At 46.4% G+C, this 27,074-nt stretch overlaps 1 protein-coding gene and 1 pseudogene across 1 annotated transcript; one reads left to right on the top strand and one right to left on the bottom strand.

The window, feature by feature from the left end:
* Positions 1-1,486: 1,486 nt before the first annotated feature.
* Positions 1,487-25,920, bottom strand: WDR88 (WD repeat domain 88). Its single transcript, XM_036275111.1, has 11 exons — positions 25,609-25,920; positions 21,006-21,116; positions 19,380-19,468; positions 18,748-18,811; positions 14,689-14,827; positions 13,039-13,168; positions 8,631-8,818; positions 6,812-6,894; positions 5,277-5,345; positions 3,507-3,599; positions 1,487-1,657 (listed from the first exon to the last, which is right to left on the bottom strand). Exons 1-11 carry the CDS (start codon positions 25,918-25,920, stop codon positions 1,487-1,489), a joined length of 1,449 nt encoding a protein of 482 aa, XP_036131004.1.
* On the top strand, positions 16,223-16,854 carry LOC118639169 (annotated as a pseudogene).
* Positions 25,921-27,074: the final 1,154 nt, after the last annotated feature.

Consider the following 27,074-nt stretch of genomic DNA (forward strand, 5'->3'; position numbering starts at 1 on the left):
CTGGAGGCTCATCTGCCCGCCTGTGGAGGCCAAACCCATTGCTTCAGTTGGGCCGCTCCTCCGGCGGATCCTGAGAGGGGAAGAGTGCGGAACACGGGTTGAGAGCTTCAAAGGACCCAGGCTGCTGGCCTTGGAGCAACAGCACCATTCATGGGAAGGGTTCTGCTGCAAGGCAAGGCCCTGCCCACCCAGGCTTCTCACTGCCCAGTCGGGGACTCCTCACTCAGCACATCAAACACTTTGTCCCAACACATTAGAGGGCCTTTTTGCAACAACAGAACTATACACAGCTAATCCATTCATCCAGCAAGTCCTCTGGTGGCCGAGTCTCATTCACAGGAATGTACGCTTCTGCAAAAATATATGCACAAGAAGATTCATTCCAGTATTATTAGTAATAGCAAACGAACGAGAAACAATCTGAGTGCTCATCAATGAGGATGATGTTGGTGTATGGAGTCCACTCATCCTCCACAGCAGAGGGAAGAAAACATTTATGCATATATTCTTGTGTCTGAAAATGTAAACCAGTAGCAAAAGGCTTTCTCTTTCAAGGAGAGATGAATTACTGAGAGAGCCTGTTACAGTTTTGACATGTGTAAATAAATGGATGACTACTGACCAGCCAGCTCGAATCTGAGCAGTCACCAGGGTTGTGGCTGAGGAGGGCATCATTAAATGCAGGACTTGCCCAAAGAATGGCTATCAGGCTATGGTGCTCCTGAGCAGAATTATTGAATGCCAGTCAATGGACACTAAATAAATCGGCCCTGTAATTATGTTTTTAAAATGGACCAAGGGGTATACTAATGATATTTGACATGTGAGCAATATCAATGTCAACTGAAACCTTCACTTCTGACGTAATTATGCTGTAGAAGCAGGAAGTCACAGCAGTCCATGTAAACAGGCATTCTGGAAATTGAAAAGCCTGTGGTGGAAAGCATGAAATATTCTGTGATGGAAATGCTCACCACTTGCCTGTCTAACTAGACCTTCCTCTGCTCGGGGCAGGTGGCCACCTGGGAGCATTAGACAGGGAGGCACCCACAGTCTCCTCCGCAGAGGAGGCCCCACACATCTTCATTTCACAAGCCCTTCCTCTGGAGCTGCTAGTGCCAGCCCCCAAGGTCTGCCTTTCAGGGCAACTCCAGAAACCAGAATGGGAATCCAGATGTGTCTGGATGAACACCAGGATGTAGAGCTTACAAATAGCAAGAATGCTTCTGGAATTCACATACACACTCGTTTTCCAAAAGGATCTAGGTTTATTCTACCTGAAAACTAAAAACAAAGTATCTAATCCCATTCAATAGGGTGCTGAGAAGATGGCACGGTGGTGGGAGCCCAGCAAGGGCATTGCTTCTGTCCCAATCTGACAGGCCCAGCCAGCCAGGGAAGGGCCCCAGAGAAAGGTCCCTGCAGAGCCCTGAAACCTACATGACAGCTGGCCTGTGCTCAGGTCACTCAAAGGGCCCAGTGGCCATCAGTGATCCTTGTCCAGGCTGCACTCCATTGCTGGTGAGTCCTTTTCTGGTGCTGATAAGTTCTCTGTTGAGAAATCTTTTTCCTGTGTTCGGCAGAACATACATCTGTTGACCATTTCAGAAAAGCAGTCACTTTCATAGGTGGAAAAAGGCCTCTCACATTCTTCGCACTGACATGAAATATGTGAAAAGAGCAGAAAAGAGCTGCTAGTCAGAGGGGATCAAAGCACGCAGTTAGAATTCTCCCACCCAATCCAACCACCTTGGGTTATGTCAGGCGAGAGCTGCCTCTCCTCTCTGGAGTCTCTACCTATATAAGGGTGGAAATTGCAGGCCACTAAGAGAGAATGAACACAGATTTCTCTCTCTCTTCCCCCAAAAAAGCTATGCAAGGACTTCCAGCTCATGTCCCCTGCCAGGGGTTCCTGGGGACAGGAGTGACAAGCCATTTGACAGTGGGGAGGACAGGGTGGAGGGATCTAACCCCATCCTCTGCTCTGTGCAAAGCAGAACTATGGGGCTAAGGGGATATCCTAACTCCTTGACATCCTGGGCACACCTCATTTTTACAGAACGATGAGAAGTAAATAAGCACAATTTCTGAACAAAGCAGGAATATTTACTAGATATGAAGGTGCTGAACATCCTCCTCTATCTCAGAGCTTGTTTCTGGCCAAAGCACACAGAGAACGGTGGATACGGCAACACAGCTCACTCACTACATCTGCTTCCCGCAGGAAAAGTGAGCAACACCACATGGGGCCGGGAGGCTCTCAGGCAGAGGTCTCTCAGGAGTTCCCACCACCCAACACAACACAGTCCCCTGAGACAAGCCTGTGAGGTGTCATGCCCCTGCCCTGGCACCCCAAACCTCTGTGCTTTGCCACCCTTGCCTATTTCAGGACACTAAGGCCTGCGGGAGAGATGAGGCAAACCCTGTATCGGGTGCCCTCTGGGAAATCTGGCCTCTGAGAAAATCCAGCCTTTTTTGTTTTTGTAATTAAACCTTCTTTATTCTACGGTATAATTTCTCACACCAAACCCAGAATGACAGGGCTCTGAAGAGGCAGCTCCTGCTGGCAAGTGGAGGATATGGGCAAGCACTGCTCTGTAGCTAGTCATCTCCCAGGGCCTGAGGGCCAACATGGCCACAGTGGCTATGAGAACCAGCTGGCCACAAAGACAAGGTCTATGTGGATCCCACCCTTTACTTCCCTACCCTGCAGTGCTGTTCCCAAATTAGTCATTCCCAGAAGTAGTGGCTCCCAGCCAGAACTTCTGAGAGGAGACAAGCCTAGGTGACTGTGGGATTCCAAGGGGAGACTCAGGAGGGCCCAGCGCAGACTCCTTGGGTGTCTGCTCCATGGTCCTAGCAGACACAAGTCTCCACTGCCCAAGGAGAACCTCTGTGGCCAGCCCTGGCTGCACCTGGTGAAGCAGAAGATGTGCCCACTCTACCACCAAGATCTTTCACTAGAGAAACACAGAAAGGGTCTGCTGCCAGAGTATAGGAGACTAAGGCAGTATCCAGCTCTGTGCCCAGTGTTCCCTTAGGCCTCATTTCCCAGTCCCCCTAACTCACTCCACTACTCAAATACATACCAGGCTCACTCCTGCCTCAGGGTCTCCACACTGGCTGTTCCCTCTGCAGGGAAGTTCTTCCCGTAAACATCTGCACATTTCACGCTCTCGCCAACTTCAAGTCTTTGAACAAGTGTCACCTTCTTAGTGAGACTTATCCTGTCTCCCCTTTGAACAGAGCAACCTCCAGGATGCTCATTCTCTTCCCTATGTTATTTTTCTCTAAATTACTTATCACCCTGTGACTCACTAAATATTTTTTGCATTTCTTTGTTTTTCTCCCCTTTTACAATTTAAGCTCCCTCAGGGCAAGGATTTCAGCTTGTTTGTTTATGTTACTAAATCAGTTGCTAAATCAATGTTTGTTCAAAGAATAAATTAATTAATAGTGGTAACTAATGAAAGCCTTTATTGGGCTTAATTTTACCCAATACCAACCTGTTTCACCTTTAAGCCCAGGGCATTTTTGTTCTTGATTACCAAAGGAATTTGGTCAATTTCTTCAATGTTCCATAGTCTCATGGTCTTATCCTTAAAAAAACAAAAACAAAAAAAACGTGAAACAGCAAACCAGCAGTCACAAAGTGGGTTCCTTAGGCTGGGTGGACCCAGGGAGGCGTCACATCAGGTTACCTGTGGAGAACCTTGACCTGCAGAGGAGCAGAGTTAGGGTGACCAACTGTCTCAGTTTCTCCAGTACCTTTCTAGCTTTGTCCCAGAAAACTGCTTTCAGAGTGCAAAAAATCCCATTTTTCCATAATCCCATTATGGAAGTTCATAATAGGAGCTGAAAGCAGACATTTTTTTATGCCAAATGGATATGCATAGATGATAAACCTTCCAGCAGTCAATCACTGTTTTTCACAGTTTGCAGTTCACAATAATAGATTATCCATTATTATAATTCAATCCCAACTTAACTGCATTGTAATTCTGAGTTTTAATTGTTTGCCTTTGATTCGACCTATGGATTAACTGTTGAGTTTAGGGAGAGGGGAAAGAGATAGAACATAAACGTGATTGCTGCCTCCTGCACACCCCACACCCCCTACTGGGCATTGAGCCTGCAACCTGGGCAAGTGATCTGATCAGGAATTGAACCAGTGACCTCTTGGTGCCTGGAACGACACTCAATCCACTAAACCACACTGTCCAGGCATGCTGGTAGAATTTTTTAACATTGTGAATATGGTGATCTGTTTTGTAAAAGTTAGGATCATTACAAGACCAATGCCAGTATGACCCAGACGTCACCTGAAAAGGACGCTATACAACTGTGTTTAATGACAGAGAAACAGATTCGCAAAACTAGGTTGGGGGCCCTGGCTGGGTGGCTCAGTTGGTTGGAGCATTGTCCAAAACACCAAAAGGTTGCAGGTTTGATTCCTGATCAGGGCACATACCTAGGTTGCAGTTTCAGTCCCTGGTCAGGGCACATACAGGAGGCAACTGATCAATGTTTCTCTCTCACATAGATGTTTTTTCTCTCTTTCTCTCTCCCTCTCCCTTCCTCTCTCTGTAAAAATCAATTTTTAAAATCTTAAATAAATAAGATAATAACACAGTCATTGAATGTTTATTATGTGTTATTTACTATAGTTTTTCTGTCAGGTATAGGAGTAGCCTGGATTGACTCCCAAATAAGTTGGTCATGGTAGGAAGAGTCTTATCCACAGTCTCATAGATCTAGAAACTCTCAGCCTAGAGAATGACATGTCTCTAATAAAGGTAGGGGGCAAGGTGATTCCCCACTTCTCTGATCCTCACACCTGGAGGGAAGCCCTCAGATATCTGGGCTAGCCTTTATGTGCCACTGAAATGGGAATCCCAGGATGTAGTGAGGTACAGAGGGAATACCCCGGGACCCTCAGGATGGTCTCTGCTGCTTGTCTAAAAGTTGATTGATGCCTTCCCCTCCAAGGCCCCTTGTTGGCTTTAATTACTCTCCAATCTGGCCAGGCCCTTACTCCGATAAAACTCAAATGTCAGTGGTGTAGACACAGAAATGCCTGGCAACTCCTCACATGAGCAGACAGAGGGACCTGCTTTCCACTTACAGGCAACTTTCTGGATAGGGATGGCCTGGCCAGGAGTGGCCCTCAGACTGAGCCTGTGCAAGATGTTCACTTGATAATAGCACTTCTGTTATCACCAATTCTCACAAATGCAATAGGGATTTTAAGTCACTCAAAGGTTGGCCACTTTTACCTTTGAAGCAGACAGTATCCATTTCTTGTTGTTGCTCATGGCAACATCCATCACCCAGTCATCATGGCCCTGAAGAAAAATAGAATTTCAACAAGGACTTAAAGGAAAAGCTTTTGTAAAAACAACAAAAACAAAGAAAACGGAAGAGCCCAGTGTTGCTCGCATTTAAGAGTAACTAATTGTGCTTCCCTGGCTGCACCAACAACATTTACGGTGGAAAACGGCATGTAAAGGTTTGTGATACACGTGGATGTCATGGTATATCGTGTGTGTTTTTAAAAACAGCAGGATGAGGGGGAAATTATTATATTCCCAGCTGGTACCAGAGCACCTCTTACAGGTTTTTGCTTGCTTGCTTTGTTCTAGGAAATACTACTCAGAGGTTCGACTGGTGAGAGGACTTTTGGCTTCAAGCGACAGCAAATTTAAGCAAATGGGGTATTGTTTTCCTCAGATACAATGCAGCTCAGAGATAGATACCATTGCTGTGTCAGACATTTGATGACATAAGGGCTCTGTGTCAGCATCCTTATCTTTCTTTGACCTTTCCCTTATGGAAAGAGGTGGACAGTGAGGCAACATGGTTTGGTAGGAGGACAGGGAACCAGAGAGAAGGTTAAACTACTATGCATAACAAAAGGACAAGAATTTGAAGGGGGAAGAATAGAGAGGAGAGAGGGGGAGAAAAGTGAGTAGAACAAACTAACAAGAGGACAAAGGAACTAAATTTTAAGCACAGGGCATTTGCACATTCAATTTTAAGCCATTTATTTGCTATGATGTAAACTCCCTTGGCCCCTCCAAACCCTCGGAGAAGAGAGCCCAGACAGACCAGCCCATGGGGGGCTGAATGTTGTAGTGATCAAGGAGACCTCATCTACATTTGATGACAGGGAACAGAGAGACCAAGACTCATGGATACAAGCATTCCCAGCCAAAGGTGGCCATGCAGCCATAGGATTGGAGAGCATGTAGAAATGTTAGAGTGGAACAGAGACACCGAGGAGCCAGTCCTGGGACGGCCTGCCCTCTGGATTCTGGCTGTTGGATAATCCATTCCCTTATTGTAGAGCTACTTTGGGTGGAGTCATCTCTAACTTACAGCCAAAAGCATTCAATTGACACCTTCCATTTCGGAGCTCCACAGCTTTCTGTGCATGCCTCATTGTGGCATTCAGCCCTCTGCACAGTGATTTCTGTTGTTCTTAAACACTTTCCCGCTTCTGAGTTTCTGCACTCGCTGTTCGATCGGCCCGGAATGCCCGCCCCCGAGGCCCTCACTCATCCAGTCCTTCCTTGCCATCTGCTTCTCAACTCGAAGGCCACCTTCTCCATGAGGCCACACACTGAGGATTAGTCCCTGCAGTCTGTTTCTATCACATCACCCGTTGTGGTTTCTCCATTTCACTCATCACTGTTGATGATTTGTTTGGCTTCCCCACAAAGGACATCTAGGTCTGCTGTCTCCCCAGCACCCAGCATGGAATGACTAAGGAACGAGGCTCAGATGCTCTATCAGGTGCTGGCATTGATACCTTCAAGGAGATCTTCCGGTAGCCTTCTCCTACATCCCAGATAGACACGGACTTGTCGAACCCTCCAGATACGAGAAAAGATGCTGCAACACAAAATGAAAGAGTCTGGAGGGGACATCTTCCCCAGCCAGCTGCTTCCTCCTGTGGTGAGGTCAAAGCAGGCTGGGGCTGTCCTAGTGAGCTGCCCCATGGCTCACTCTGAGGACACTCTAACCCCTTCCTTGTGGCTCAACCACCCTCAAGTACAGTTGATCCTCATTATTAATGGTAGGTAAGTTCTGTCAAGTCATGGCAAACACTGAATGAGCAAATACTGAACCATCGCTCCTAAGGAAAATGCAGGGTTAGTTTCCTGTGAGCCTCTGGTCACAACTTTTCCTTAACTGATTGATACATAACCTTGTTTTACGTCTTTTCTGTTTAAAGACGCTGTATTTGAAATATATATTGTTTATTCATTAACATTGAATTCATGGCCATCAGTTCTGTAACTCAACTTCTCTCACGTGTGTGTTTTCCCCATAAAGCACCTCGCAGCCTTCTTGCATTTAGGAACGCTGGTAGCCCTCCAACACTATGCCAGGGGGCCGGTCCACACAGCAAACTCACCAACTAAGAGCTCAGATTGCGAAACGTGGCCCTAAATAGACCACAGGAAATGCACGTTATGGTAAGAGAGGTGAAACAAGAAGTCACCTTGTTCCACTCCAGCTTGGAATGTGTGCATAGTGTAACTCCAATTTTTCCACGAGTGACCACTGAAGTGCCATGGGTATTGACTTTAGGGTTACAGATAAATTTTATCCTGTAGGCGAATTAACAAATACGGACTCTGCAGGTAGCGGTGACTGACCGTGTGCAACTCTGAACCCAGCAAAGCCAAGGACAGAAACTGACAGGGTGCCTCGTAGCGGGATCTGACTTTCGCAGAGGCTGCTTCTAAAGAGAAAATGTAATTCACAAAAACCCTTGCATTTCTCAAGTCAGACCCTGATTGTGTTGGGTACTGGCTGGGTGCTCACCATACACACTCCATGAGGATAGATGAGTGTAACCTTTGGCTCCTGGGTATCAGGAGCAGTCACTTCCCTCACTGGGGTTAGCTGCCATGGCAGCTTCCTGTCATTGCCTTTGCTCACAGCCATGCCCCTTCATCTGGAAAGCGCTCCCTAGTTTCCCTCACTTATTATCAATCCCTTTAGTTCAGAGGTACTGATCTTAACTTCTAACTGGGGGTGAATAAGTCACTCAGACCTGGCCAATCAGTACCTTGCATCCCCTGCTAAAGTGATTGGTTCAGAGATGGGCATGTGACCCAAGCTGAGCCAATGGGAGTCTTCTATGGGACTTGTGCTGGCACCATCAGAGGAAGCTTCTTTCTCCAGGAATTGCCAGCAGCCAGAACGGCTGTTGACCTGAACCAACAGAGGCCACTTTGCCTACTTGGGGAGATAGACCAACAGCAAAGAAGCTGATCTGAGGGGCAGAGTAGAAGAATTGGCTCCCCTGACATCACTCCCTGAGCGTCTGGACCCATCCACACCTGAAGTGAGACCTGCTCCTGGACTTTCCCATTATAGGAGTTAATGAATTTATTTTATTACTTAAACCTCATTGAGGTGAGTTCCCGTCACTTGCAAACTTGTACCTGTGACTCTCCCTCTTGGCTTTTTTGTTCTTGTGGAAAATAAATCCACCCTCACTGCCAGCAGCATTGAAAATCATCTCTCTGTGCTAAGGCAAGTCCAGGTGAATGCAACATGAGGAACTCTGCCCCAGCACTCCCACGGGTGCCGAGTCCTGTGTGTTTATTACTCACTGTCTCTGGCAAAGTGGCAGGAACTCACAGAACCTTCGTGGCCCTGCATCAGAGTTACACAGGCTCCACGGTTTCGAAACTCCCCTGAATGGATGTTCCATATTTTTAAAGTTTTATCCCAAGAGCTTGTACAGAGGAAATGGCCGCTGAAGGTAAAACAGCAATTTGAAATTGCATTGGTATGTGCCCTGAAACAGAGGTGGGAAGGTGCACACGTTAGCACTTGGCTCCTGGAAAAGGGGGAGAGTGTGAAGGGGGAGGCATTGGAGCTGCTGCCCTGTGACCTAACGGACATCGTTCCTTCCATCACTGCCTACCATGGTCCAGAGAGTAATTGCTCCAACTATGTCACACTATTCCAGGATCTCTCCATCATGGCAAGGCTGACATTTTGTGCTGAATAACTCATTGTGATAGGGAGCTGTTTTGTACCTTGTAATGTTTGGCGGCATCTCTGGGCTCCACCTGCTAGATGGTGGTGGTCCTCAGGCCTAGTTGTGACAACCAAAAATGTCTGCAGACATTGCCAAATGTCCACTGAGGTACAAAACGATCCTTGGTTGACAACCACTGCACTATTCAGAGCTGCTGGAGGCTTGAGGGAAAAGAGCAGCTAGAAAAGCTGTCAGTAGTGATTAATGGAGTAACAGCCCTTCAGGTCTGGTGCTGCATCACCCAAAGGGGGCCACCCCCGTTCGCTCTCCACCTCCCTTCTCTCCACGACATGGAGGCCTGGCTGCTTCGCCCCTGCCCTCCTCCCCCACGCCTCTCTCACTGACTCCTCACCCCAACTGCTCTCTCTCTCTGTCTCCCCCTCTCTTCATCTGTCGTCAGTGTCATTAAGGCATATTTTAACAGCGTGCATTTAATTAAGATAGTTTTAGGTTATCTATTCTCAATTTTTAAATGTCTTCTAGTTTTGGAAGACAAAGACATCTGTCAGCATTTTGCTTCTTCTTGTTTGTTTGTTTGTTTGTTTATGATCCTCAAAGTATGTTTTCCCATGATTCTCATCTCCTGTTATAAATAGAGTTTTCAAGCAAACCTACAAACATCAGTGAGCATCTCTGAGTAGCCTGAATCATAAAATCAATCATTTTACCCGAGGAAAAGTTTGGACAAAACTTTTTTCCAGAGCTCAGGTCAGAGTTTTGGACTCTGTTCCAGTTCTGTGAAATGCACAGACTGAGCAAGATGAAAGCGGGGTTGGGGGGGGTGGAGTCCACCTCCCAGGGGTGTCCAGGTTAAAACATTCCAAATTCCTATGCCTACTGGGCTGAGAACCATCTCTGCACCCACACACTGACAATGGGGTTTAAACTTGGAGATAGAAAAGAAAAAAAGCCCTCCCTAGAATCTAGTCACTGTCACTAGGGTTCAAACCAGGGCCATCTCTATTTTCCAAGATGAGTTCTCATTTCAAATTCATTCCACTTCTCATAAAGGACCATTGTTCTTAGTACCAATGTTTGAGGAAAGTGCTTGTGTTGCACGTGCATGACAAGAGGGAGTCAATGCACTTTCCTCTATTCCTCCTAAGTACAGCTAATAACCCTGGGCATTTATAGAGCAAACAGACTATGAAAGGTGGAGAAAAGAAGTCAGACCAGCCAGGGCTCTTGGGCCCCACCGAGGGCATGCTGTGAGTCCGTAGGCTTTTCTTTTTGCTTCATGTATCCTGGACTGTGTACTGAAAAAGCTTGTAACAACAACAAAAAAATGGGGAACAGAAAAGAAAAGGTCTCCAAGTCTCCAAGTAAAATCGTTCTCCCTAGCCAAAGGAAGAGCCTAACAAAACAGAACACCTCTATGTATATTTTTTCCTTCATTGATTTTAGAGAGAGAGGAGGGAGAAGGAGAGAGAGATAGAAACATCAATGAGAGAGAACATCGATTAGTTGCCTCCTGCATGCCCCCCACTGGGTATCGGGCCCACAACCTGGGCATGTGCCCTGACCAGGAATCGAACTGGTCACCTCTTGGTACATGGGTCGACGCACAACCACTGAGCCACACCAGCTGGGCAAAACAAAACACCTTTAGACAATACCAATCTTACTCCAGTGAATATCTTGGGGAAAACTTCAGTCCCATTTCCGCCAAAAGCCAAGAGGGGAACCTAGACTGCCACCCTTGCCAGGCTGTAATGAGGTGGCCTGCTAAAACACTAGATTTAAGTAGGACGGAGTCTCATAATGTAGTATCCCAAATGTCGAGGATACAACTAAAAAGCACTCATCATTCTAAGAACCAGAAAAATGTCAACATAAATGAGAAAGATAACCAACAGATGCCAACACTGAGATGACACAGATATTAAAATGATCAGACAAGGATTTTTAAGTAGCCATCATAAAGATGATTTGATGAGCCCGGCTGGTTTGGCTCAGCGGTTAGAGCATCAGCCTGCAGTCCAGAGAGATCTAGGTTTGGCTCCCACTAAGAGCACATACCTCGGTTGCAGTTTGTCCCTGGCCCTAGTTGGGGTCGTGTGGGTGGCAACCACTCAATGTGTCTCTCTCACATTGATGTTTCTCTCTCTCTCCCTCCCTCCCTCTCTCCCTCCTGATCTATCTGAAGATGAATGCAAAAGTGTCCTCGGGTGAGGACATTAAAAAAAAAAAAAGGATTTAATGGGCCCTGGCCAGGTGGCTCAGTTGTTTGGAGCATTGTCCTGTGCACCAAAAGGTTGTGGGTTTGATTCCCAGTCAGGGCACATACTTAGGTTGCATGTTCAATCCCCAGTCAGGGTGTGTATGAGAGGCAATCAATCGATGTTTCTGTCTCACAATCTCTCTTCCATATAGTGGGATCCCATTTCATCTGTTTAGAAGATTTTTATTTTGATGCGGTCCCATTTGTTTACTTTGTTTGTTTTTCTTGCCCTAGGCTTGGCGATGCACCAGTGAAAATTCCACTCTGTGTAATATCTGAGATTTTGCTGCCTACGTATTCTTCAAGGATTTTTATGCTTTTACAACTTACATTTAAGTCTTTTATCCATTTTGAATTTATTCTTGTGTATGGTGTAAGTTGTTGGTCTAGTTAAATTTTATTTATTTATTTTTGCATGTACCTGTCCAATTTTCCCAAGACCATTTATTGAAGAGACTATCTTTACTCCATTGTATGCTCTTGCCTCCTTTGTCAAATATTAATTGAGCATAATGGCTTGGGTCAATTTCTGGGTTCTCTGTTCTGTTCCATTGATCTATATGCCTGCTTTTGTGCCAGTACCAGGCTGTTTTTATTTCAATGGCTTTGTATTATAGTTTGACGTCCAGTATTGTGATCCCTCCTACTTTGTTCTTCTTTCTTAAGATTGCTGCAGCTGCCCTAGCCGGTTTGGCTCAGCGGTTGGAGCACTGGCCTGCGGACCAGAGTCCCGGGTTTGGTTCCTGCTAGGGGCATGTACCAAAAAAAAAAAAAGATTGCTGCAGCTATTCAGGGTCTTTTTTGGTTCCATATAAGTTTTGGGGGTATTTGTTCTATTTTAATTTTTTATCCTCACCCGAGGACATTTTTTCATCTTTTGTTCAGACAGAGGGAGAGGGAGAGAGAGACAGAGAAACATCGGCGTGAAAGGGACACATCAAGTGGTTGCCACCCGCATGACCCAACCAGGGCCGGCGGGGGGGGGGGGGACAAACTGCAACTGAGGTACATGCCCTTAGCGGGAACTGAACCCAGTCTCTGTGGACCGCAGGCCAATGCTCTAACCGTTGAGCCAAACCAGCCAGGGCTGGAGTATTTGTTCTAGATATGTGAAATATGTGACATGACAGTTTTTAAATGCTGGAAGAAAAAAAACAAAACCCTGTCAACCCAGATTTCTATACCCAGCAAAAATATCCTTCAAGAATTAAAAGGAAATCAAGACATTTTCATATGAAAGAATACTAAGAGAATTTGAGGCCCTCAGACCTACCCTAAGAGTGACTAAAAGAAGTTTTTCTAAATAGAAAGTAGAAGAACCTTGGAACATCAGAAAGGACGACAGAACACAGTAAGCAAAAATATGAGTAAATACACTAGACTTTCCTTCTCTTGAGTTTCCTAAATTATGCTTGATAGTTGAAGCGCATATATATATATCACAAAACATTTATGTTTACTCCTTGCATGCTTCAAAATCAGTTGAGATTATGTTGGCTTACATTGAAACAAATGCACCTGATGCCTATCCCAGCCCAGAGACCACAGTTGGTGGTTTCCCCAGCCTACCCTCTTCCTTCCCCTTCTCCCTCTCCAGCCTCCTCATAGCACCCACAACCCAGTTGGAAATGCCCAACATGGATGCTGGCTCACAAGCTGAAGGTGTACAGCCCAAATCCAGAAGAGCATGGATGGGGACCCTGCCCACCTCCCTGCTGCAGGATGCTGCCTGCTTCCTGGGGCCCCTCCTCACTTGGTGATGGTGAGTAGAGTGGCCTGAGATGTAACATCCCAGATCTTGATGCTCTTATCCAACGAGACGGAAGCCACCTTCTGGCTATCAGGGTCAAAGCAGCAACGTGTGACTGATTTTTTGTGATGATCTAGGCACAGGGAACGGGTCTCATTATGCATAGTCCACATTACAAGCCACATGCTTCATGCCACCCAGAGACTCATACTTACTCCCCCAGACAGTGACAATATTCCAGAAACACAACTCTGGTTTTGTTCACTACTAGGGACTGTTCACCCACACATTGCTGAGTGCCCACCACATGTGCCAGGCTTTGAACAAGGAGTAAGGCCGATCTGCTCCCTGTCCAGCAGAGCTTCCAGTCTGATGGGGATTCACCCTTGGGTGGGCAATGCCCCACAGCATGCCAGGGGCCATGAGAGGAGAGCAAGGTACCCCCCAGCCACTGGCCAGCAGAAGCCCTGAGAGGTCAAGGAAGGACCCAGAAGTTATCAAGGGAAGCAGGCCGGGAAGAGTGCTCTGGGGAGAAGGAACAGCATGAGCAAAGGTTTGGAGGTGGGACAGGGCATGGAGCAGCACGGTGGGCAGCTAGATAGAACCTGAAGAGTGAGGAGAGCTCGAGTAGGGTGTGATACCTTAAGGGAAACATACAAGCTTTAGGACACTGCACGTATCATGGTTCCATGTTGATAAACATGGGCATAAAGTACATATGGGAAGTAGTATTGTGTGTGCAAACACACACACACACACACGTACACACACACACACACATTTCAGGAAAGCCACCCAGCAACATATTGTTTATAATAGGCATCTCTGGGGAGGAGGCATGACAGGTATAGCAGCCTTTAACTTTTGACTTTACCCAGTTACCAAATATTTTTACAAAGATTATGTATTTTTTATTACTAATTAATTTTGCCATAACTGTCAGCTGACATGCAGTTACAAGGATAATACAAAGAGATCCTGAATGCCCAGTTTCCCCCAATGGTAGCCTCACAACCAGGAAACTGACATGCAATGATTATTATTTTAATATTTAGAAAATACAGATAAAAACATTACGAGGGCTGAGCCTCCACTCGACAGAAGATTGGGCTTTAAATATCCACATGGCTCTGGCTGGTTTGGCTTATGGTTAGAGCGTCAGCCTGCACTCCAGAGAGACCCGGGTTTGATTCCCGCCAAGGGCACGTAACTCAGTTGCAGTTTGTCCCCGGCCCTGGTTGGGTCGTGCGGGTGGCAACCACACGTCGATGTTTCTCTCTCTCTCTCTCTCTCTCTCTCTCTCTCTCTCTCTCTCTCTCTGTCTCCCTCCCACTCTATCTGAACAAAATATGGAAAAAATGTCCTCGGGTGAGGATAAAAAAAAAGAAGAAGAACATATAAATGTCCACATGAGTTAGAGCAGAACATTGTTTCATTCATTACAAGCACAAGACTGAAAGAAAAAGTTTAACTGATGAGGACCAATCTTGGTATTCACAGTAGGTGTTTTTATCAATCAGTGTCCCATCTTTAATTATGTGGCTCATATCAAGACAGTTTCACCAAATAAAGCAATCGAACGCCAGTCGGTCAAGTAGCAAGCAGCTGTTACCGTGACCGACAGAACAGAGCAGGGAGCCCATGCCAACTCACCTTTGAGGTGTGAGACAGTCTTGGCATTTCTTGCATCTGTTATGCAGATTCCGTGATCCACATCCAAGCCTGAGACCACATATTTACCATCAGGAGAAAAGTTACAGGAGGATATGAAGCTTTCATGACTGATCTTCCACTGAAATAGGGCAACGATCAAAAGGTGGTTTTCTCTTTAGCCCAGCTGCTCAGTAGAGCTTTCTGTGATGGTGAAAATGTTCCATCTATGTGCTGTCCAATGTCCTAGCCACTGGCCACAGGTGGCCAGTGAGCACTCGTAGTGAGCTAGTGCAAATAAGAAACTGAATTTTTAAGTTCGTTTGGTTTTGATGAACTTATTCAATTAATAAATGTAATTGATTCATCTGAGTCCAGGATAGATGGACAAGGATAGGGAGGGCACCCAGCAGCACCGGCAGCAAGGTTCTGGTAATGACCAACTTGATCCCTGTTCACTGTGGTAAGCAAGTGGGATTGCCTGGCCCCATAGATGAGATGCTACAGCCCCAGTCCCCCAAGCAACTCTCAGTCCTCTGGAGAAGGCTGGCACCAAACCACAATAAGGCGACAATGAGCTGCTCAGCATTCTGGGAAGGGGTGATCGGCCTGTCTTTAACAACTGTGGTACTGCCATTGTGACAGTGTTAACAATGCCCACCAGCTCTTGGACAGCCCTCCCTCTAAAAGGCGGAACCGAATTCCCTGCTTCTTGAGTGTGGGCTGGATGGACTTAGTGACTCGCCTCGAATAAACAGAATATGGCAGAAGTGACCGTGTGTGACTAGGTCATAAAAGAAACCACGGGTTCCTCTCCTGGCTCTCGGATCACTTGCTCTGGGGGAGTCAACTGCCGTGTCCTGAGGACACTCAAGCCCCCTATGGAGAAACCCACGTGGAGAGGAGCTGGCCCCCTGCCCATAGCCAGGTGAGGACACCATCTTGGAAGGGGATCCTTCAGCCCCAGGTGAGCCTTCAGATGACTGTAGCCCCACGTGGTATCTTCACTGTGACCTCACAGGGGACCTGAGCCAGACCCACCCAGCTAACCTGCTCCTAGATTTCTGTCAGAAACCGTGTGAGATAATAAATGTGTGTTGTTTGAAGCTGCTAAGTTTTGAAGTAACGTATCAAGCAGCAGTGGAATATTAATTCAGCCCTATAGTGGGCAAGTGGCACGGATGGTGTGTACAACAAAAATACATTAATGCACTGAAAAAGGTTAAAAGAAAGAAAGCATCCAACAGAGAGAAACTGGCAGGAGACAAGAATAGGCCATTTACGAGAGAAGAAACAAACATTTGGGAAAATGCTTCAAGATCAATGCTAGTCTCGTTGTTCACATACAAAATTGACCACATTTTTTTAAATGATGACATCTGGCATGTGCTAGTGGGCTCTCCTCCGTGTCTGAGCTATGTCTTGCCACAGATCTCTGGAGGGCAGTTTAAAAATCACCATGTTTCGAGAGACAGCGCCAGGGCCAGTGCGAGCCGGACGGGCACTGGGTGACTGTGCTCGCTGAGGAAAAGTAAACATGGGCAAAGGAGATCCTAAGAGGCCGAGAGGCAAAATGTCAGCATATGCTTTCTTGGTGCAAACTTGCCGGGAGAAGCACAAGAAGCAGCACCCAGATGCTTCAGTCATCTTCTCAGAGTTTCTAAGAAGTGCTCAGAGAGGTGGAAGACCATGTCTGCTAAAGAGAAAGGAAAATCGGAAGACAGAGCAAAGGCGGACAAGGCCTGTTATGAAAGAGAAATGAAAACTTCTATCCCCCCTAAAGGGGAAGCAAAAAATAAATTCAAGGATCCCAGTGCACCCAAGAGGCCTCCTTCGGCGTTTTTCTTGTTTTGCTCTGAGTATCGCCCAAAAATCAAAGGAGAGCACCCCGGCCTATCCATCTGTGATGTTGCGAAGAAGCTGGGAGAGATGTTGGAATAACACTGCTGCAGATGACAAACAGCTTTATGAGAAGAAGGCTGCTGAGCTGAAGGAGAAATACAAAAAGGATATTGCTGCACGCCGAGCTTCAGGAAAGTTCGATGTGGCCAAAAAGGGAGTTGTCAAGGCTGAAAAAAGCAAGAAAAAGAAGGAAGAGGAGGATGATAAGAAGATGAAGAGGATGAAGAGGAGGAGGAGGATGAAGAAGATGATGATGATGATGAATAAGTTGGTTCTAGCGCAGTTTTTGTCCTTGTCTATAAAGCATTTCACCCCCTTGTACACAACTCACTCCTTTTAAAGAAAAAAAATTAAAATATAAAGCTGTGTAAGATTTGTTTTTAAACTGTACAGTGTCTTTTTTTGTATAGTTAACACACTATCGAATGTGTCTTTAGATAGCCCTGTCCTGGTGGTATTTTCAGTAGCCACTAACCTTGCCTGGTACAGTACGGGGGTTGTGAATTGGCACGGAAATTTAAAGCAGGTTCTTGTTGGTGCACAGCACCTATTAGTTATATATGGGGATGGTAGTTTTTTCATCTTAAATTGTCTCTGATGCAGCTTATATGAAATAATTGTTGTTCTGTTAACTGAATACCACTCTGTAATTGCAAAAAAAAAGTTGCAGCTGTTTGTTGACATTCTGACTGCTTCTAAGTAAATACAATTTTTTTTTTTTTTTTAATCACCATGTTTCACCCAGCTGGTGTAGCTCAGTGGATTGAGCGTCGTCCCATGGACTGAGAGGTCCCAGTTCTATTCCCAGTCAGGGTACATGCCTGGGTTTGGGGCTCGATCCCCAGTAGGGGGCGTGCAGGAGGCAGCCAATCAATGTTTCTCTCTCATCAGTGTTTCTCTCTCTCCCTTCCTCTCTCTCTAAAAAATCAATAAAAACATACTTTCAAAAATAGCACTATGTTTCTATACCAAATTAGCAATAAAATCCAGCTATCTATGCAAAAACAATATTGGTACATATGTATAAAAATTTATGCAGCCTGGCCGGTGTGGCTCAGGGGTTGAGCATTGACCCATGTACCAAGAGGTCACTGGTTCAATTCTCGGTCAGGGCACATGCCCAGGTTGTGGGCCTGATCCCTAGTGGGGAGCATGCAGGAGGTGACCAATCAATGTTCTCTCTCATTGATGTTTCTATCTCTCTCTCCCTCTCCCTTCCACTCTCTCTGAAATCAACAAAAATTTAAAAAACAAAATTTATGCAAACTTCCCTCATTGTATCACTGTTTGTGATAAAGTGAAAACAGCTTTAATGCCTGTAACAGAGAATGTTACAGCATGACCTATTTGCCCCATGGAACCCACACATCCATTAAAAAACATGATGTTGATGTGTACTTAAATGATATGATGTTCTTAACAGAACATACTTGTCTGTGTACATGTGTAAACAGGAAAAGAGACAGTAAGATGTTAAGTATAATCTTTGCAGTTTTTTATTTTGTTTTTTAAATCTTGGCTTATCTTGTCTTTCTAAAATATTTTTACGCTGAATATAAATTGATCTTTGCACTAAGAGAAAGATTGGTTTTTTTAAGGAGAGAAAAGAGGAGGAAGGGAGAGGAGAGGCAATGGGGAGCTTCTGGGGAAAGGGCATCGGGGATGGGACAGGAGACCCTGAAGAGATGCCTGAGCAGGGCGGGGCTGCCTGGGCACTGGGCAGGAGAGAGAGGGGATCTCGGAGTGGTTTGGATGGATGGGTGGTGGCCCTTCCAAGATGGAGAATAGATTGGGGAGGAACCAGAATCCTCATGCTTTGGCCTGGGGGCCTTTTCCTATGGCCTCAGCACTACTTCCTGCCTCATCAAATCCAGACACCTCACAGGGGAGGATCCCTTTCCCTCAGCCCGAAATGCCATGACCCTTTACCCCCACCCCACCTCCATCCCACTTCTTCCTGAGTATCCATCCTTCAAGCAGAAGCCCTCCTTCTGCCTGCTTTCCTTCCCCAGTGCCCACCCTCCATCATCTTGGGTCCCCAAGAAAATTCTCTTTTCCTGGAAGACTGGCTTCTCGTCCCACCCCATGCCCAGCCCAAGACCCCTAAGGCCCAGTCAAGACCCTGTGCTGCGACATCTCCACGGGGCGGGGCATGCTTACCAGCAGCTTGCCTGTTTCAAGGTCCCAAGTCCTCAGGGATTTATCATAGGCTGCTGCCGCAACTCTGGAAACAACATGGCAGGATTGGGTCTTTACAACAGAGACAAGGATGCATTTGGTTTCCTCATGGAACATTTTGATAATTTAGGACCGAGATTGCAAATACTGCTGAACTCTCTCTAAAGATGCTCCATGACGCCCCTGGAGAGCAGTGGTTCTCCATGAACACAGCGGGAACCTGACTCAGAAGCACTCCAGCACCCCTCTCTTCCCTGCTGCCCCCCGCCGGCCAGATCTGCCCTTTCATCTCTTCTGATCTCCCACTGACCTCCTCCTTCTTCTAAGGTGATATCTACGAGGATCAACCACTTCTGCTCACATGTCTAATTTTTAACAGAAAAAAATACTTTAATAGACAGCTCATGTTATTCCGAAATGTTTTACCGTACACATCGTAAGATAACAAAAATGTACATTTATTGTGTTAGGCTGCATGTTTCCATGGCAACCTTTGTCCGCTACCTAAGATAGATTCCCATGTTGCTTTTACTCGGCTGTCCCTGGTGTGCTGCACCCTGGCCTGCCTCTTCACTCTCACCATCCCTGCCCAGGGTGAAGGAAGGGAAGGTCACCTTCTGCTGTCTGCCGTGACACTGCACTCTAAAACAGGAGCTTGGGGCCCGTGCTCAAAGTTCCGAACAACAGATCCATCCTCAGCATCCTCGAATCAACAGGAGAAAGGGATAAAGAGCGAGAGGTCACTGAGACATTGACTGAAGTTGTGGACTGAGCTCCACCTCAGCCCTGAGCTTGTTGTAACAGCCGAGGATGAGACCCACAGGGTCCCATGACTCTTGTCCAGGTCGAAAGGGTGAAAAAACATCACCCAGGGTGGCACAGCTAGTGGGTCCCAAATATGGGGCCTGAAGCACTTGGACAGTTCCCAAATCCTCCTGCCTTGTCTGCCTGGCCTTGGTACCCACAATGACACAGAAGATGCTCCTCTATGCTATCCTCCACCCGGTTACCTGAACCGGGACCCAGGCACCAGCCCTGACTCATTCCACCCTGACCCTCTCCTGTCCCTGAAGCCAGAGGAGATGACAAGACTCAGAACTGACTGTCCTTCCCCATGAGCCCAGCTCCAGCCACATGGTCATCTGTGGCCATCCATCCCCCAGCCCTGCTCCTGACTGACCAGCAATGGCCCTAAACAGGCCTGCCAGGGTCTGCTGGCTATGCCCAGAAGGCTTCGGAAGAGCCCTGGTGAGCCCCTCTCTGCAACCTTGTCCCGTTCCTGGCTTCCTGCACCTCGGGACACTGATCTGCCTCTCCAAACCCCCTCACAAACAGGTCCCACTTTTCTGTCCTCTGTGGCCAACAAGGCCTGACCATACCGTCGCTGTGGACAGAACTCAGTTTTCCAAATAAGAAGGAGACTCAAAGAGATGACAGAGCTGAGACACCCCAGGTAGACCCTCCAACAAAAAGTGAGGAGTTTGTCCTGGCCGGTGTGGCTCAGTGGTTAAAGTGTCAGCCCTTGCATGAAGGGTCACAGGTTTGATTCCCGGTCAAGGGTGCGTACCTGGGTTGCAGGTTCAATCCCTGGCCCCAGTTAAGGCCATGGCAACCAATCGATGTGTCTCTTTCCCATCGATGTCTCTCTCTCTCTCTTTCTCTGTCCCCCACACCTCCTTCCCTTCCACTCTCTCTAAAAAATAAATCAATGAAAAAAATATTCTCAGGTGAGGGCTAATTAAAAAAAAAAAAAAAGGTGAGCAGCTCCCAGTCCAGTGGTCTCTATCCCCTGCCCCCACTGCTTCCAAACCAACAGTCTAACAGCAGCTACACTAACCTCCTCTCTCTCCAGTGACTCGACACTAGTGTGAGCCCTCACTTGGCTTAAAAAGGCCTCTCTAGCCTGGTCGGTGTGGCTCAGTGGTTGAGTGTCAACCCATGCACCAAGAGGTCGCCAGTTCAATCCCCGGTCGGGACACATGCCCAGGTGTGGACCCGATCCCCAGTAGGAGGCATGCAGGAGGCGGCCAATCGATGTTCTCTCTCATTGATGTTTCTCTGTCTCTCTCTTTCTCTTCCTCTCTCTCTAAAATCAATAAAGGACAAATAATTTTTTTTTAAAAAAAAGGCCTCTCTAAGACCCGTGATCCTTGAGAGCCTGGACTCAGTCTGGGGAAGTCTCCACAAGAGGTGACGAGCTTACAGGATGTGTTGGTTCCTCCCAACACGGGGCCACCTACCCACAGCTTCACGGTGTAGTCAAAGGAGCTGCTGAGGAGCTTTGTGTCATCCACACAGAAGTGACAAGAACTCACAGTTTGCTGGTGTCCGGTCAGAATTTGAAAGGGAATCTGAGAAAAAGATAGACTGAACAAGTTCAGCAGGGTGCAGAATACCAGATCAATATTTTAATAATCAATTGTATTTCTATACATTAGCAATGAATGATCTAAAAAAAAAATCCATATGTAAAAACATCAGAATAGGAATAAATTTAACAAAAAGTGTAAAACATACTCTGAAAATTGTTGAGAAAAAATTTAAAAGACCTAAATAAATGGGAAAACATTCTATGTTCATGGATTAGCAGACCTGCTCTTGTTAAGATAAAAATACCCTTAAAAATTATCTACACATTTAACACTATCCCATCAAAAAAATCCTAGCTGAAATTGACAAGCTGATCCTAAAATTTATATGGAAATGCAAAAGAAGCAAAATAGCCCTGGCTGGTGTGGTTCAATTGGTTGAGCGTTGTCTCATGCACCAAAAAGGTTGCTGGTTCAATTCCCAGTCAGGGCACATACCCAGGTTGTGGGTTCAATCCCTGGTCCAGGTGCATGAGGCAGGCAATTGATCAATGTTTCTCTCTCTCCTTCCCCCTTCCTCTCTCTGAAATAAATAAATAAATAAAAACATATTTTTAAAAAATAAAAAAAGTAGAATAGCCAAAACAATCTTTTTGTTGTTGTTGTTACTCCTCACCCGAGGATATTTTTACCATTTTTTTTTATTTATTTATTTATTTATTTATTTATTTATTTATTTATTTATTTATTTTAGAGTGTGTGGAAGGGAGGGAGAGAAGGGGAGAAAGAGCGAGAGAAACATCTATGGGAGAGAAGCACATCTATTGGTTGCCTCCTACATATGCCCCAACTGGGACTAGGGAGCCAATCTGTAACGCAGGTACGTGCACTTGACCAAGAATCGAACCTTTGACCCTTTGGTGCATGGGCTGATGCTCTCACTACTGAAGCCACACCAGCCAGGGCCAAAACAATCTTGAAAAAAAAGGGTGGCCCTGACTGGGTAGCTCAGTTAGTTGGAGCATCGTCCTGATATGTCAAGGTTACGGTTTTGATCCCCGGTCAAGGCACATACAAGAGCCAACCAGTGAGTGCATGAACAACTGGAATAACAAATCAGTGGGGTTTTTTTCCTCTCTGTCTCCCTTCCTCTCTCTTTAGAATCAATGAATGGAAGACATTTTTTTTTAAAAAAAGAAAGAAAAAAAAGGTGAAGATCTCACAATTCCCAATTTCAAAACTTATTAATCAGGATAGTATAGCACCGGCATAAGATAGACATATAGATAAAATACAACTGAGGGTCCAAAATAAACTCTCATATTTTTTTTTGTCAATTGATTTTGGCAAGGGTGCCAAGATAATTAATGATGGAGAGAGAATAGTCTTTCCAACAAATGGTGCTGGGACAAGTAAATATCCACATGACAAAGAATGAAGTTGGATAACTTACCTCACACCATATACAAAACTAACTCAGATGGATCAAAAACCTAAATATGAGAGCTAAATTACAAAATTCTTAGAAGAAAATATAGGCGTAAATCTTTCTAAACTTGGATTAGGCAGTAGTTTCTTTATTTATTTTTTTTAATATGTTTTTATTGATTTTTTAGAGAGAGAGAGAGAAACGTTGATCAGCTGCCCCTTCTAAGCATGTCCTCAGGTGAAAATTTAAAAAAAATTTTTAAGTGCAAAAGGCGTCTATAAGGTATGCCTCAATTTATGCAAAAATGAGGACCCCTGGCTGGTTTGGCTCAGCGTTTAGAGCATCAGCCCAAGGACCAGAGAGACCCGGGTTCAGTTCCCGCTAAGGGCACCTACCTCAGTTGCAGTTTGTCCCTTGCTCCATTTGGGGTTTTGTGGGTGGCAGCCAATGTGTCTCTCTCATGTTGATGTTTCTCTCTCTCTCCTCCTCCCTTTCTCCCTCCCCCTCTATCTGAAAACAACAGCAACAACAACAAAATGAGGAGATATATATGTACGTGCTGGTAAATGCATAAAACATCTCTGTAAGGATACAGAAGAAACTGGAAACATTTGTTGCCTCTCTAGAGAGAAACGAGGTAGTTGAAGGGCAAGGGTGCCAAAGGAGACTTTTAATTGTTTTTTAAAAAAACGTTTATATCTATTGAATTTGAATCTTGGGGATGTTCTGTTGAGAATATTAATTTTAAAGCAATACAATCTGTGCTCACCTTTAACTTTACTTTTAAAAAATCAGAATAAATAGTAAAACTCAAAGCACAGAAAAGTGCTGGTACACTCTTTGCTTTCTCTTCAGACTTCCCCATGGAGACGCCAGTGCAGGGCGGTGGGGACAGCCAGCCAGTGGATAATCCCAGTTGTGGACTCTGCTCTGAGGACAGCGGGAGAAGCCTAGATCTTAATCTGATTCCAGGTTTTTCCATCTGTGTGTAGGACAGCCTTGCTCCTATCCTTGCAACAAATGTAGTTATTCACCAGGTGATGGCTATATTTCTTTCCGATCTTTCGTTGAACTTGACCATCTCTTTCCATGAGAGCACTTCAGTCTTTCTTCAGCCTGGGAAGATTGTCTTCATTCCTTCCCTCCTCTCTCTCCCTCGCCCTCGCCTCCACCTCTCATATGTACATTGGTTCTTCTGGATTTCTCCTGTGAGCCCCTTATCTTTTCCCTCATGATTATTATTCCTCTCTCTCTCTCTCTTTTTCTTTTCTCTGAGCTCTCAGAGAATCCCATGAGCTTGTTTCTCTCTTCTTCTGTTTCAGGTCTCCTCTCCGATGTTAAAGCCTTGATGGAGAATTTTGGTTTGGAAATCCTCTTTATCATCCCCGAGAATTTTCTCTGTTTACAGATTATTTCCTCTTTCCAGCTGACAATACTTGTTTTATTTTATTTTTTTCAATCTTTATTAATTTACTTTTTTACAGATGTTTCTCCTTTTCCCCCCTAGATACCCTCCTCCGGATCCTGCCTACCCACCCCCCAAGCATTGTTGTCTGTCCTTTGGTTACGTATACGTGCATATAAGTTCTGTGGTTTATCTCTTCCCTCCCCCCTGTCTCCCTCTTCTGAGGTTCGTCAGTCTGTACCCTACTTCTATGTCTCTGGGTCTGTTTTTTTTTTTTTTAATCCTCACCCGAGGACATTTTTTTCTTAAACTTTTTTTTTTTTTTTTTTTTTTTATCCTCACCCGAGGATATTTTTCCATTTTTTGTACAGATAGAGTGGGAGGGAGAGAGAGAGAGAGAAACATCGATGTGAAGGGACACATCGAGTGGCTGCCACCCGCATGACCAACCAGGGCCGGGGACGAACTGCAACCGAAGTACGCGCCCTTAGCGGGAACCGAACCCGGGTCTCTCCGGACCACAGGCCGACGCTCTAACCGCTGAGCCAAACTGGCCAGGGCAGGACATTTTTTTCTATTTTTGTTCAGCTGGAGTGGGAGGGAGGGAGAAGAAGAGAGAGAGAAACAGTGATGTGAAAGGGACACATCGAGTGGCTGTCACCCGCACGACCAACCAGGGGCGGGGACAAACTGCTACCGAGGTACACGCGGGTACACGCCCTTAGCGGGAACCGAACCCAGGTCTCTCTGGACCGCAGGCCGACGCTCTAACTACTGAGCCAAACCGGCCAGGGCTGGGTCTGTTTTGTTCATCAGCTTGTATTGTTCATTATATTCCACAAATGAGTGGGATCATATGATATTTGTCTTTCTCTGATTGGCTTATTTCGCTTAGCACAATATTCTCCAGGTCCCTCCATGTAGTCTCAAAGGATAAGAGATCTTTCTTTCTTACAGCTGCATAGTACTCCATTGTGTAAATGTACCACATCTTTTTTATCCACTCATCTACTGATGGACACTTGGGCTGTTTCCAGATCTTAGCGATTGCACAGAGTGCTGCTATGAACATAGGGGTACATATATTCTTTCTGATTGGTGTTTCAGGCTTCTTAGGATACATGTATTCCTAAAAGTGGGATCACTGAGTCAAATGGCAGTTCAATTTTTAATTTTTTTGAGGAAACATCTCAATAATTAATAAACACATTTATCAATGCAATGTCTCTCAGATATCACTGAGAATACAAAGTAGTGTTGTTAGGTTTTTATGTTTTTACTTTATTATTGCTATTCTGTGTTTTCTGTTGCTGCTGGTGCTGTTTAATGGGTAGGGAGAGCTCCTTCCTTGACCCTCGGATATGCACTTGGGAACGGCACCGTGGAAATATTTCCAGGCTCAGCTGGAGACCGCAGCGTCTAGGTGGGTCAGGGTAATTGCTTTGAAACACTGTCCTCCTGGCCCACTCCCTTCCCAGGACAGTCCTGTTTCCCCAGAGGCTGCAGCGGAAGCCCTGGGGGCCACCCTGGCCACTTCTGAGCCTTTACCCACTAGGTGTGCCTCAGGCAGAGGGCTGGGCCCAGGGCTTCACTAGGGGCCCTGGGGAAGCCAAGTGTGTCTGTCACCGTGCCCAGGCAGGCTCTTGCCTTCCCCATGTGTGAGGAACAAGCTGCCCCCTCCCAACCAGGGCAGTTCTAACCTTGGAGAGGGGCTCGTGGTTACCCCAGAACTTCTTTTCAGGCATCGGGTACTTGTGCTTCTCGGACAGTTTCTGGTCTATGGCCAGAGGGTTGAAGCGGGACAGCATGTGACTTTGACGTATGTCCATGATCGACTGCTTGAAGTGGCTGATGACCTTGACCAGGGTCGCCCAAGGTAGTTTTCTGGGCCCAAGTGCGCCATCGGCTACTGGGACCAAGATTGGCTCCATGCTCTTTTCTTGGGGAGCTGTCTTCCCACCCTTGTCTGAGTATTTTGGGGAGCTACAGGTATGCGGTGGCGGGGAGGCCATCTTAGAGCCTTGCCTGCCAGTAGCCAGCACCAGGGCCTGGCTGCAAACGGTGGCACCGCGCGCCCACGCCCCCCCTTCCCCGCAGCGCGCGCAGCCCTGGGGTCTGACACGCCCCCACGCTGGGCCGCAATCTCGCAATCTCGCTGCCTCCTCTCATCGCAGAAACGCGCTGAAAGCGGCGGCCCCATCCTGCAGACTTTGCTTTCCGTCTTCCTGGCTCCCTCTCCCAGGAGAGTCTCCCTGCGCCCTCCGCCTCTGTAGGATTCTCCGCCAACCCACTTTATTTCAACAACAGAGAAGTGGTCAGTAAGCCGGGGAATAGGCTCTGGATGAAGACGTAATTATTAGGGGCGGGTACACACAGTATGTAAGAGCATGAGGGAATTAGCTGTCACAACGCCAATGAAAATAACAGAACAAAATGTCAGGGCTCCTCGGGTAGCAGTCCCACGGCTAGAAAAAGACTGGAGCCCTGGCTCGCTCGGTTCAGCGGTTAGAGCATCGCCCTGGGGCCAAAGAGTCCCGGGTTCGATTCCGGCCAAGGGCAGGTACCTCCGTTGCAGTTTGTCCTTGGCCGGGTTGGGGTCGAGCGGGTGGCAGCCAATCCATGTCTCTCTCTCACGTGGATGTTTCTCTAGTCCTTCCTCTCTCCCTCCAGCTCTGTTTGGAGATAAATGTAAACATAACCTGGGGTGAGGATAAAAAAAAGAAGAAAAAGACTGGCTAGATATTACAAAATATCAAGGGTTGTCATCTCCGGGTGGGTAGAAGTGCTTTCCTTTCTTCTTTCTCCTTTTAAAATTGTTCTGAGCTTTCTATGCTGTTATTTTCATAATGTAATAACCTCTATAATTTACTTTTGTCAAAAGTCCCATCAGTGCAGATAAGGCAGCCTCAGAGCAGGGAGCAGGGTGGGCGCCTACTCTCCGGCTCTTGGTGCCTGGGGTACGTTGGTGACATCCACCCTGACAGGCAGAGGCCACCAGCCAGGATCCTGGCACTATTCGGCCCACTGGACTGGCTGCCACCATCAACCACCAGAGGGAGGAGCCAGACCCTGGAGGGAAAAACTGCAGGAGCGGAGAGGAAATGACCATGCCCCTCTTGTACAAGTTCTTAGGGAAGTCTAACTGCCCTGATGTGGACTTGGCCTT

Source organism: Molossus molossus, unplaced genomic scaffold (assembly GCF_014108415.1).
Source record: "Molossus molossus isolate mMolMol1 unplaced genomic scaffold, mMolMol1.p scaffold_m16_p_21, whole genome shotgun sequence".
In the NCBI taxonomy this organism is placed as follows: domain Eukaryota; kingdom Metazoa; phylum Chordata; class Mammalia; order Chiroptera; family Molossidae; genus Molossus; species Molossus molossus.